General features: G+C 47.8%; 1 protein-coding gene across 1 annotated transcript; it reads left to right on the top strand.

Annotated features, from left to right (window-relative positions):
* The first annotated feature begins 559 nt into the window (after positions 1–559).
* On the top strand, positions 560–8,465 carry LOC116842255 (allergen Tha p 1-like). Its single transcript, XM_032811186.1, has 3 exons — positions 560–869; positions 7,195–7,390; positions 7,921–8,465. The coding sequence occupies exons 1-3, from the start codon at positions 852–854 to the stop codon at positions 8,064–8,066; spliced, it is 360 nt and encodes a 119-aa protein (XP_032667077.1). The 5' UTR covers positions 560–851; the 3' UTR covers positions 8,067–8,465.
* The last annotated feature ends 5,627 nt before the right edge of the window (positions 8,466–14,092 follow it).

Below are 14,092 nucleotides of genomic sequence, written 5' to 3'. Positions count from 1 at the left end.
ACGTGTTCTTCATTATCGATTCCTTTCATCATAATTACGAATTAAACGGGAATAGGGACGACGAAGCAATTCCGATGTATGCGTCCAAAGTTACTTCCTACATCGATACTCTTACCCTTCGACAACAGCAACAAAAGTTGCTTGGTTAGCCCCTTAATCTAATCATCCTTAGAGAGTTTAATCCCAGAACAAGAATGTCGCTGTTTAACTTAGCCGCTTAGCTCGCGAACGCGTAATAATTCCGTTTCTTTCTCTTTTCTCTCTCTTTTTCTTTTTCTTTCTCTTTCTCTCCCTCTTTTTCTCTTTCTCTCACGTTCCTCCACTACAGAGAGAAACAGCAGTAGCCCCCAACGAAAGTTTCATAAAATAACTACAGCAGCATCCGGTTGTGAGTGCCCGGAGAATGGAGGAAAGAAAAAACGTGGCACCGTTCGCTCACGTACGTCACACAACTTTCCCCTTCCTCCGAGCGCCACCATCGACATCCGGAGGAACAGGTGCCTCTCGCGAAGGCGCCGCTATATATCACGCCGTGTCGTACACGCCGCGTGCACTTTAAATACCTATCGTGAGAGAAGGAAAGGAAAGGCCACGGGTATATACATCTTTCAGTTGGGGCCCAGTGCGTCGCGCGTATTCACGGTGAGAGGATCGGAGTCGATTGGCAGAAGCATTTTCGAGACCTCAGATCGTTACTGCTGCTGTTACCGTTGCAGTTTGCACCGCGCGTCGTCCTTCCGCGAAAGCCTCGATCGATACACTTTCTCTCCGTCTGCCAATCTGCCCTCGCGGACTCCCGAGATCAAACGACGCGATCTTGAACGGCGACCCGAGTAACCCAGGCTTTCGGCATGGCTCTGGCAATCAAGGTGAGTGACGAACGTGCGCAACAGGTTGATGCACTCCCGCGCGCTACGCATCCCTTGTATATATGTGTATGTCTGTATATACATATACACGCGGTTGGTGATTTAAAGTTTCGGGAGAGGGAGAGTACTCCCAAGGGAGGTCAGCGCGCGCGCGAAAGAGAGAGAGAGAGAGGGAGAATGAGGATGAGAGACCAAGTTCACGTTTAGGGCCGTGGTTGTTTCGGTATGCCGGCGAAATCCCCGCTGCGATCCGCTCCGGGAGGATCGTTCATCGGAGCGTTTAGAGCAGAGACGCGCGCAGCGCGAGTCACCTGTGACCCTTCTTCCCCAACGGTAACCCTCGGTGTCGCACCGTCCATGGGACCAGAACGTATTTGAACGAGACAAGTGGGAAGCCGAGACTCCTCTGGCTGTCGCTTCCGTGCGATTTATTTTTATTGCGACGTGCTTCGCACGAGGGACGCGAGCGAATAAATTCGCGTCAGAACACACGTCACTTTGCATAATTGTGCGTTCGCCGCACAGTTGCCGCGGAGTGCGCTGGAAATCGCGGCTTTCCTCAGAGCGAAGCTTTCGCGCGTGTTCGATAAAGCGACGGAGAGATAAGCTGGGAATTATGTTGTAGAACGTGGTTAAATATGCTGTTTAACTTGGCGGGAAGCGATCCGGTGAAGAGAGCGAAGAAAAACCTACTTGTCACGGCGTACCTCGCTCTTGTGATTTTAATCGCAATTTATTTTATTGCGCGCACGACAATTATTAATTTTTCAAACTTACGTTTTTCCAACTACTCACACACACACACATTCGCACAAATATACACGGACGCTCCCGAGGTACCTACAAAGCAAATATTGGAAGCCAATAAAGATGTAATTTACACACTGCATTGCCAAGTTTGGAATCATAAACATTGTTCTGCGCGTGCACGCGAAGGATCAGATTAATGTGCCATTAGATTACGCCAATAATATTCCATTGTTGCGTGCCTTTGTACAGACTGAACACTCGTGCGACGCAAAATAATTGCGCCTTGCGGCGAGAAAACACCGCAATCGAAAGCGAGACACCTCGAAATTGCATTCGTTTATAGAACGCCACAGAGCTAGTCATTCGCGTCGCGCGTGTACGTGTCGCGAAAATGGCGAAACGCGAGCAGCGAAAAAACCTCCTATTCCAGATATCTTACGGTTGGTGAAGCACACGCGCGTCTGTCATTGTGTATTCTTATCGGATCGAACCCACTATATAGCAGAGAGGATGCATGACCGTTATATCGGAATTAAATTAAAGCGCTCATCTATCTGACATTTCCGGTGTTAAAGCCAACGAAGTGACCTACAAACTGGAAATGTGAAGTCCAAAACGAGAGTTTAAAACTGCGTGCTCGATTTTCGTCTGACTGCAGACAAGTTACAAAAGCATCTGAGAAGAGGAGTTTTTGCTAATTCAACGAAATAACCAGTACTCAATAGCAAATAATCCCGTAGTAGGAACAAGAAATTTGTCGCTTTCAATTCGTTACTTTAAGTACTACTTCTATAATAGAGACGTGACTAATTTAAGTTAAATAGACGAGAACAAATGTGATCTCGGGCAGTGTATACTTGTTAAAACGATGAGAAGTGATTTGTAACGGTAAGTATCCGATCGGTTTCCCTAACAATCATCAAACAGCAAACGCGGGCTTTCGTTCCGATAACCGAGGAATTTTTCTCAGTACGAATCGTTCGTGAAACACTCTTTAATACGCGAGAAATTCGCGAAAATTTCATCATCTCGGAATACAAGGTGCGATTCATGCCAGATTATTTTTATTACGAGGAATACGATCGTAGCGTCACGTAAGAACATTACATAATACCGCGACGCACTCGTTCTGGCGAAGAGTTCGGCTTCGAGCCAAGAGTAGAATCTTACGAACGCGAGACGCGAATTTTCCTGTAATAAAATCGAATTATCGAATTTCCGCACGTAGCGCAATGGCGATCGCGCACACAGTGCGATTGAAACACCGGCTTATCGACAATGCGATAACATTATAATTCATATATATCGCAATCGTATATTTATGCAAAAGGTGTGGAGGCATCACCCGAGCGGAATAACAATGTCGTCGAACAGTCTCGCAATCCGCGAGAGTTGTGTTTGTCAAACGAACATCAAGGAAAACGAAGGCGCATGAGAATAATTAACAATGCTATGAGAATAATTTACATTAAAAAAAATAGTTTAAATCCAAAGAGAATAATTTCCATTTTTGTTCGCCCCGATAAATACGACGATATCGCGGAGAATAATGTACGCGTCCGGAGAATAATTGGCGAATTATATATATTTCATAGTTATATATCGTATTTAATATCTAGAATTTTTTGCAATTTCGTGAAGACGCGAAACAGTATAAATATATTGAAATGCATCCCGACAATCGCATCAGTCCGCTCGATAATGAATAATCTGCGATCTATCTCTCATCGCGACAGTTGAGTGTGAATACGATATTCGTGTAGCAAGATATATTATTCACCGTGTTATTTACGGGTAATACGATATCAAAATATGAAGACGCGACTGGCCAGCTCGACGATCCCACTAGTATATCTCGATTACCGTTAAGCAACAGTAAATTAGTTTGATAACCGTAAATTAATACGGCCGCAAATAATACTGAATCGACGGCGGCGGCGGCGGCGGCGGCGGTGGCGGCGCGGCGCGTCGCTAAATTATTATTTATCGGACGCGCGCCACGCCGATATCGGGCGCACGTAACTTATAGGACGGTATTCCGCGCGAGATATATTTCGGTTACCATTCACTGACAGCGTCGCCGGAACAGTAACTACCGATTAATTTTATAGTCGCAAATGCGGCGCGTAGACGTGACGATACGACGCGACGCGACGCGACGCAAGTAAATCACCGAGTCAAGGTCTGAGAGAGAAAGTGCGGCGTGCGCTAGCGCACCGATAACTACGCGTAATTATTGTTGCATACGGGCGACAATGAACGTAATTAATACTATAATAACACCGCGGTTTCGCGACACATCGTATGCTTACGGCGCATTATCGGTTGCGTTGAATGCGAGTCGTAATTAACGGCCCGTATGCGGATCGCGCGATCGGATATATAAGGGGGGGAGAGAGAGAGAGAAAGTGAGTGTATATGTGCGGTACACTCGTTACTCGCAACTCGAAACATTCCGGCGTATTATATGAGCGGCACCGCGATGCGGCCATCGTGGAAGCGACGTACCGACGATAAAATCTATATCGCCGCCAATTTGCCATTCAGAGCGGGCAATAATTCTTATAATCCACACTGGTTCACGGAAGTAAGCGGTTTTGCGCGGCTCGCGGCCGCATCGAATCCACAAATCACTCCGGGCCGCGTGTATGCGCGTCTACGTGCGGACCGCCGTGATTTACGGAGCCGTCGCGATTATTAGGAGCCCGCCACAAAAGTCGAAATTCGAGGTGCCGGGCCTCCGTCGGGAAATCAGACGAACCGGCGGAGAACTAAGCGGCCGCGCGAGCGGTTTGAGACGCGGCGCGTAATTACGGCAGTGATTAAACTGCATTTGGATTGCGGGGCTCTTCCCGTTAATATGCGCGTCCCGGCCTGTCCTCTTTTCTCTCTTCTTTTTTTATATCATCAAAACGTCAAATTCTCGGGTTAATTTTTACGATCGATCCCTTTGAAATCATTTTCGCATGCATATACGCTGAGGAAAGAATACTTAGGTGCATGACATATTCTATTTTTTGCGAAATAAAATTTATTTCGAATAAATAAACTTTATATAACCCACAAAAATAAATTTTCAAGTATCTTTTTTTCAGTATATATGTAAAAAAGCAAAGAAATAAAGAAGTATATGTAAAATAGAAAAGAAAGAGAGAGAATGTTAAGGCTGAATATAATTTATGATAAGTCGTTATTTAAATATTTCGACTGGAATGTCTTTGTCGGAACCGGCGACGAGAAATTTCTGCTACTTTGTCGTCGCGCGCATTAATCCTGCAACGGCTATCGTTGTTATAAAAACGTAGTCGAGTATAAAGAATCGCCGTAAAGTCGGCTACGTGTGTGGACGTAGGAATCACGTGAACGCGAGAAAGATAGTCGAACGTGGTTACAACGAAATCCAGGCCGGAGAAAGCAGTGAAAGGGTGGCGAGATTCAAATCCAAATTATCCCACGCGCGTATAAAAAACGCAGAAGAAAGAAAAAAAAAAAAACGCGATATAAGCGTGAGAAGAACACTGAAGAGGGGATCATATATACATTCCCGATTGCGGTGTGAACGACTCCGTTTCGAGACGGGTTTAGTCGCGAGACGATATGCAAAAGAGGGACGAGAACGTCGAACGGGCCACGAATAGATATCACAAAGGATGTCAAAGGAATCCAATAAACACCGCGCGGAGGTATTTCGATTGACTGGAGAGATCCGGGTGTATTACGACCTCGTAATAATCTAGAAATACGCTCCCACGTGGAGAACCCATCGTGTCGGATAATCAACGCGTTTCCATTAAAAGCGTTTGATTAACATTGTCGTCGTCGTCGTCGTTGTCGTTGTTATCAAACATCGTCGTCACTTACGCAACGCGATACGGCAACACGCGCGCAATATGCACGGACTATATTTTTTGATTGGCGCAAATTCAAAGAGCCAATTGACCTACATCCCTATTTGGAGGCATGAAAACTATCACGAGCCAGCCGGCCGGTGGTACCATTGAGCGCCTATATTTCGTTTGCGATATAAACTGCTCGAAACAGATAGAGGATGTAACTTCTTTTTTTAAGGTCTATGCATCACGTGATAGATGTACAATATTTCAAATATTTTGCAATTAGCGCTCGGTCCTTAATATTCAGCGATCATGCTTATACGATAGGTGCGTACCAGCTACTTAAATTGTCTCAATCATCGATAATTGATCAGACCCACGGGGAATAAACCGAAATGAAGTGATCCAGCAATTATTTATCAAACAATGATTTATTATCAAATCATCATAAGAAACAAATGCAGTTAAAGCAATAGTGCCAATATCTGGACATTAATAACACTGGTATCTAACTCTGGACATTGTTTGGTCTTTAAAAACACGAATATTTAAACTTTCGCGCGCGCGTAAATATTTTTAGATATTTTTTAAATATCTCTATTTAATTTAAAGACCAAAACAGTAAGAATGTCCAGAGTTAGATGTTATTAGGCATTGATACTTTTGATGTTCGCTAATTTCTCGAGACGCAAGGCACCGACTGATAAGACGGACGTAAGGAACACCGAACGCACGTCATACGGTCGGTGCGACGAGGAGAAAATTCACTTGCCGCATTAGAGGCGGGTTATTAAAAAAAGGAAACCGTGAGAGCTTATTAAAAAGCGAAAAGTACGAGACGTCGTGGCGGCAGCGACGTCGACGGCGCGACGCCGGGTCGCACTGGGTGACGAGGCGACGAAGGTAATTTAAAAGTGGCAACCTTAGTTAAGCCGCCACGACGACGACGACGACGTGTGCAACGGTGCAACGAGATGCACCGGCGCGTCACGGAAGCGGTGGGCGCACAGGGAGAAAAGGAGGACCAGGAGGATTCTACGGCGGGAGCAAAGGGAGCGAGCTAGCGAACAGAGATTGGAGCTACTCGCATACCGCCGTCGTAGTATAGCACCGCGTGGTTGCTGCTTGTTTAGCTATGTTAGCTTTGGCGTGCCTAGCCCGGCCACCCGCAGGCCAGCCCTTCCTTATCCGCTTTCGTTACCGCATGACAGACGTGCTTCCGCCCTTATTGTCGGATGGCCGCGCAGCTAATTTCACCTGATGCAGTGTCTATCTACACGCGCGCGCGCAACCAAGCGGAGGCGCACATGCTCAATGCAGCAACGTGGCCATCGTTGTTTCCGTGACCGCACGTGGAACCCGTTTACTATAATACTTGCAGATGGTATAATCACGTTAAGTAGCGTCGTCGACGGCGTATCGCGGCGGCTTCCGTAATTAATAAGTTTAGCACGCTCCGCGCGCGTGGTTCGCCGAGCTCGCGTAAAAAGATCTCATCCCCTTGCAGCCCAACGCCCTTCTTTATACGCGCAGCCGACCCGCTCTCTCTTATGGCAATGAATGCAACGGGACAATAAGGTCCGAGGAGGCAGCATCACCGCCATCCTCTCATCGCGCGCGAGCTCGCCGGGAAAACCGCAATTCGGTGCCGCAGCAGCGCGTCCGCGTTTGCTAATAATCGGCGGTGCCCAGCTATTATTACGGTCCGTGCATTTACATACACGCGTGCAATTGTGTTGCAGCTCCTGTTTCTCGTCCCAGCCTGCGTCCTGTTCGCTACGGCGATGGCAGCCGAGCCCAGTGAGGGACAAGCCGGCAGATCGCGCGTCTCCGACGAACAACTAAACATGGCCCTGAGCGACAAGCGTTACTTGACCAGACAGCTCAAATGCGCCCTGGGAGAGGCACCGTGCGACCCGGTCGGACGTCGCCTGAAAAGTACGTTCTCCGGCGAATGCAATCGCCGTGAATCGATCACGCGATTTATGCCGCGAGCGAGACTTCAAATGAGATTGCAATGCCCTTTACCCTGGCGAGTCAACCAACTCGCGTCAAAAGTCGATCGATTTTTATTATAAGTCGCGACTCGTAATAAGGTAAATGAATCAACGAGGATCTAAAAAGACGGAACTGTTTTTGGGATCATTGCGAATTGATACCCGAAGACACGGTTAACTGTCGTTCGAATCGATGTTCTTCGAGTGAATGCTCGCTCGCGCAAATTCTCCGTTTGTCTGTTTTTATTTCCTCACCACACGCTATTGGATCATAAAGTCGGATTCGTGGAGTTACGAGGGATGATGCCGAATATACTCGCGGAGATGATAAACGCGTCGAGTGTATCATTACATGGCCGCGCGATAATGTTATACATGAGTCCCGAGAAGTCTCGCGCACGAGCTTTACGCACTACATAAAACCGAGCCGAAAATATCACGTTGGTTATTCCGCGTCGTTACTTTATCCAGGTTTAGCACCGCTGGTTCTGAGAGGCTCCTGTCCGCAATGCAGCAACGAGGAGACACGTCAGATCAAGAAGGTCCTTTCTCACATTCAGCGATCCTTCCCGAAGGAGTGGAACAGGATAGTGCAACAATACGCCGGAGTTTCGTAAGCGAGATGTGATATAAGCGAGCCGACCACGACGGGGCTGGATGTACAAAGTGTAGTAACAGAATACGAGGACATATAATGGATGTCATCTCCGAGCGTATAACACCGATCACATTCGTTCATTCGATATTATTGTTAACGACGGTGCTATGGAGGGGCGTGGCGCGGCCGCACGCACGCACACACACACACACACACACACACACACATATATATAAAGAGGTGATATTTAAATTATATCGCACACGTCTCGTGCGCGATAGATCATGTGTGAAAATCTGCGCTTTTCGTGAGCGCGGAATTATCGACGTCACTTTGACCACGATGGCGTTGAACGCGAGTGAATTATACTTGTATGTTTGATATATATTCTATTAATAAATATTATTCTGGTATCGCATCCATGCCATATAACATCGCGCTCCTATGTATAATCCCGCCGGTAAATAAATTTTATAAACATACAGGCAAATGATTAATGAGTCGCCTATTAATAAGGGGCCAGTTAACGCTAACATCGTCCCATATAATTAGCGCTGACTTGCTATAACTTTGCTATAATTCTTCATTGTCATCAGCCTACTTTGTGACGATTGCGCGCGCGCTATTAACAAATATAATAGATTATTAAAGGAATATGAATTTCCTTCGCTGAGATAGACCTCTGAAATACTTCGCGGAGATAATACGAACGGGGTACAAAGCGGTGCCCTCATATGAGCGCGATTTCGCGAACAGGACAGAGAGAGTAGAGAGAAGAGGGAGAGAGTAGAGAATAGCTAGCATAAGTAGGCAGAAAGTAATAAGCGCGCGACTCGTATCTTGTATTTTTGCCATTGTTTCGCTTAAACTGCAATTCCGGTCCGACTGCATTATATATCGCAGCTGAATTATTTCGCGACTGTAAACCGACGTTGCCGTTGGTAAGCACCGAGTTTCCCGCGCGCACCAATTTTGTTATAAAAACCAATATAAAAATTCATTTAATAAAATAGGAAATCTCAGAGGAAGAAGCGGTCATATTTAACGTTTCGACACTACACTGTTACATTTTTCACCATTGGTCTATATTGTTGAGTAGAGAAGTCGCCGCGCGTGCAATTATCTTGGAACTGCGAAATTTCAATATTAGAACATACGTTGCACGTTCCCGTCCAAATAACGTTCGCATATTCTATCAAAATAGCGTCCCGTCCAAATAACATTCGCGCGTCTCTCGTTCCGTCGTGACTTCCCCGTCGTTTCTCGTCGCTTCGCGACGTTTCGAACTTTGGCTTTCCACCCACAGTCGCATCGACTGTAACAACAACGCGCCGCGAGTTACAACTCATGCACACACATATACATATGCGCGCGCGTTGTACATTAAAACGTGATTCGCATTCGCGACGTATACAATGTCGATTAGGGTTATTGGCATTAAATCTGCACGTGATCTACGAAGGACAAGCAGTGTTACATGCGCCATTATTTGAGGCTTATAAGTATCCGGGGGACTCGCAAGAGGGTCGTCGGATGTTTGACCAAGTTTATCGAGTATTAATGACGATCAACAAGTTGCTAATTTATTTGGCACATAATTAACACTATATCTCGCGCCGCTATTCAGCCGCCGTGATTGCGCCCTGATTCGGATTTCACTGGCCTTGCTGTGAATATTAATTCTACTGTGCCTCGGTGTCAAAGCCCTCGTATGCATGCTAATTTAAGTTTGCCCGGTATATCTGCGCGCTGCGAGAACAGGTTAGTAATTAAACTTCGTAAACACTGATAAAAGTGCGGGACTAGTGCAGCAACGATATCGTCGCATTGCGTACGAAAAGACGTGTCCCAATATTTGCTCCCTCACGGGGGAACTGTTTGAGGAAACTTTCCAGAGCCCTCGGTTGACACACGCTCAACCTCGCTGCAATAACGTCCGAATGGGGCTGAGTTGCGCCAATTTGCCGGCAGCTAGTTACCGCCTAAAGTGATCGGCTCGATGCAAAACTCGATCTGCTTTTTGGGCACGCGAGCAACGATAACGGCAACGAGTATACGAATTAAAATGGAAGATATTACCGAGCCTGCACGGACAAGAGAGACGGACGACTCGAGGGAGCGTCCGACATTGTAATTATAAAGCGTCGCGTTATTTCCGCGGAATCGACAGATTCCGTCGCAGTAGATACGGACGTACTATTACCGGACCGTTTCGGGCCGAAACGTTGTCTTACGGCACGCGAATGTTCGATCAACTGCCGATATTTTTTCGACGACGACGCGACGCGACGATTTTTCGTCGAGGTGAGTCTCCACGGACTTTTTATCGGCGTAATTGAAACGTGTCCCTCGACCGGATCACCGCGAGAGAAAGAGAATGGGAGAGAACACAAAAGTGCGCGTTGTCGCGAAGCGACTGCAACAACGGCAGACAAGTCTATCGCATCACCTTTCGCGAATCTTTCAACGACACTCGCACGTTCTCGTCTGACTATTTATCGACCACGTGTACCCACCCAACCGTTCTGAACCAGAATTTCCGATGATGCTTCCCCAGGAGCAGCGGAGATCCCGACAATTCGGGAAATCCGATTTGCCACTCCGTCTATCCTCGCAAAATTCAAAATTGAAGTCGGCGTAGAAATAGGCGAAGGATGGCGCTGACAATTCCGACACACGAGTTTCGCATGTACTACAGCGCGTTTCTAAAGCTTTCGCGTGAATTTTTGCGGGACACGTTCTTCGAGCGAAATCGTACGTAGCACAAATATCGCGTACCATTCCATTACCCTAGAGAGAAGGGAGGAAGGAGAAAGAGAGAGAGAGAGAGAAGTTGAAAGTGAAAGACACAGGCCTAATCAATTCCAGAAGTGGATGCAACTCCGGCCAAATCTTATTCCTCTAATTAAATCCGCACTAAACTGTACTTCAACGTGATTCCCAGTCGAAACTTAATCGTTTCACTGTATCCAGTCGCGAGAATCCGGGAGTCGCGAAAAACAGGAACAACGTCCAACGGAATTTCCGTCGGAGGGAAACTTCGACTCGCGAACTGATCGCGAAATACGCTCCAGCAGCTTATTCAAGTATTCCCGTAACATCCTGTACAGAGAGAGAGAGAGAGAGAGAGAGAGAGAGGGAAAGTGTGACGAGAAAATTCGACTCACGTAACGCTTGCATTTTACACCAGTGCAACACGATGCAATTTAAACGACACGTTGCGCGAGATGTAACATGAACTGCGTGCAGTGATTAATCGACCGCGCGGCGACGTAGAGAGGAGAAGTGGACAGCGTGTTTTCATATCACACGGTCATAGTCGCGGATCAAACTTTCGATCCGGCGGATATTTAATCGCCGGATAATTAATTCCCCGTTGTCGTCGTCGCCGTCTCCGCCGGTTGTGATTCCCGGAACGAAGTGTCGTCGCCGTTCTCGTCGCTGTCCTTGTCATCGTCCTCGTCGTCGCCTCGCCGACCAGTCGAAGTCGAAGCTTCCGCCTCTCGGCAAACATTTGTTCTTCTTGATTGATACGCGATAATACACTTTCATCGGGAGGGACAAATATTGAATCCCGTCGAAGAAACGAGGAGACGGTGTGTTTGCGCACCTAGCGTATATCGCGCAGATGATATTGTACGTATGTGTGCCTTATGTATTTGCGCACTCATCGTCTACAATTTCATTGCTCATCTGCTATCGAACTTTATTTACACCCCATCGAGCTTAAAATCTTCGACTTTCCACCGAGGACGAGAGAGAAAAAGAGAGAGAAAGTTGTTAGCTGGGGGATAAAAATCTCTTTCTCTCTCTTTCTCGACGCGTCGACGCAGCCAAGCCATCCAGGACGTATCCAGCGTACTTTAATTACGTTTAATTACGCCAAATGACCTCTAACAATAGCCGCGCTCGCAATTAAAATTAAGTCGGGCAAGTAGCCGCTATCGGAATCCGTTAGCGGGGCGTATCCAACGAAACGTAAATTCAATCCAAAGTATATCCCAACTATTTTTTATCAAGTGCTTTGAAGAAACAGAGCAAAAACGATGGCGCGTATTAATATTTGCCGTGGTGTGAGGAAATGTTGAACTGGTGCGACGGATGACGAGGATCGTGGAGCATGTTTGCACGGCTGTCAATTAATTAACGATCAACACACTCGTCACCCTCTGGCACTCACCGCGACGCTCGTACTCGCACGTGGAAGTGACGGCGGCACTTGGTACCTCGCCTCATTTCCTTCCACGTGCATAGCGAGTTAAGGATAATGCTGCAGCCGTGCGACGATACGCGATGCCGCACAAGCGATTTTCCGAAATGACGGTATCACGGCTTCGGGAAACCGGCGTTATATGGCCGTAAGATTATTCCGGTGTCGGGCAGATTCCCGTGGTCGTTCGATCGCGACCTCCGCCTTATAATTCGTTATACGAGCGTGGTAAAACGGCCATACCACCCTTTCGCCCGACCCCCCGGCTTGCCGCCGCCGCCACCACCGCCACCACCACCGCCTGCACCGTCGCCGTTGCAACCGCAAATCCACGACGTCGTTAAAACGACCAGTCTTCAACGTCGCCTGAAAGTTCCCCAGGCGCGGCTCATCCTGGGGGATCATCATTTCCTCCCTTTATCGACCGTCGTACAAAAGGCAACTCGTTTTGCCCGATGGAAAACAGATAAAAAGGCCCGTTTGCCCTCTCCTCTCCTTTCTCCTCTTTATATATGTGTGTATATATATATATATACAAGTACACATACACATATCGACGCGCTACGTGCAAAGTGCTGAGAAGGTCTGGCGAGCCGAGGGGGTGGGAAAAAACTTCCGACCAAAAGTTTTCAACGAGAAAGAGACTTCGTCGAGCGGTGGAGAACGGGCGAGAGTGATTTCTTTGGTTCGCCGCTCGAACTTCGCATTTTTGCAGCAGCCGCCACCGTGGCGGCAGTTGAGTACCGCTCGCGAGTGCCGTTCAAGTGCGCGATTAATATTTTAACACCCCCTTCTCCCCCACGAGGCAGAAATCGCCATCCGCTCAAGGGAATCATCCGTGAAACGTCGACCTGTTTGTTCCGCTTATTTCGCTGAAGCGCGCGCTGTCGTAGACGCGCTCAAGAACGCTGTTTGCAATTCGACTGCTTCCGTTACCGTGGAAATATCGCTTAAAATTATCGCGTGCAGCTCGTACACGTCTCGTTGAATCTTTATCAAATTCTCGTATCTCTCTCGCGCAAATATATTCCTTGTATCTCGCGCCTCTTCCGCACAGAAATTCCTTCGGCAATCTCCCTCCCGTTCGTTAAGAGCGCTCGTTAATTATTATCAATTATTAACCGCGGTTAGCATACATATGTATTCGCGCACCCTCGTGACTGACGGTCTCGCGTTCTTGAGCCAAGTGCCATTCTGGAGAAGCTCTCTTTGTTTCTCTGTGAAATCCAGCTGACTCCCTTGTTCCACACGTTCAAGAGACGCGAAATCGACTGTCGGTTCGCTTGCGGCCGGCGTGGGACAGTGTGCAACACGCGAGAGGCACCCTTTGCGTCGCTTTAATTACGTTTGTGAGCAAGTGCGCGGGGGCGAGCGAGTGCCAGGGGTCGATGCGAAAACGCGAAACGGGATTACAGTACGCGACGCTAACGGCGCTTAAACACACGAGAGGCATCCCCGCCGTTCGCGCATCCAATACGCCGTCGGCAATTCTTGGCGTTGCACAATACCTCAATGCGAGAACGCGCGCGACTCGTGAATGACCCTCTCCCTCTCCCTCTCTCTCTCTCTCTCTCTCTCTCTATCTGCTCGTCCTGCTTCCTCGACAAACACACGCACGGTGCATTCCTCCCTTGCATGCATCACGCGCGCATTGCGCATCGGCCTCCGTACAGACGTTACGTGGCCCGTGCCGACACGTGACCACGGAGAGAGGAGGTGTAAGAGCGAGCGAAACGAAGGGTGACACAGAGTCAACAAGAAAAAAATAGAACGAGGAGAGAGAGAGAGAGAGAGAGAGAGAGAGAGAGAGAGAGAGAGAGAGAGAGAGAGAGAGA

This window comes from Odontomachus brunneus, unplaced genomic scaffold, assembly GCF_010583005.1.
Source record: "Odontomachus brunneus isolate Ranch 3 - 2012 unplaced genomic scaffold, Obru_v1 Obru_scaffold_023, whole genome shotgun sequence".
NCBI classification, from domain to species: Eukaryota; Metazoa; Arthropoda; class Insecta; order Hymenoptera; family Formicidae; genus Odontomachus; species Odontomachus brunneus.
This window is presented reverse-complemented; position numbering and strand designations above follow the sequence as displayed.

Coding starts and splice junctions, on each gene's coding strand:
- LOC116842255 (XM_032811186.1), top strand. Junction 7,391..7,920: donor GGTCGGACGTCGCCTGAAAA/GTACGTTCTCCG, acceptor TACTTTATCCAG/GTTTAGCACCGCTGGTTCTG.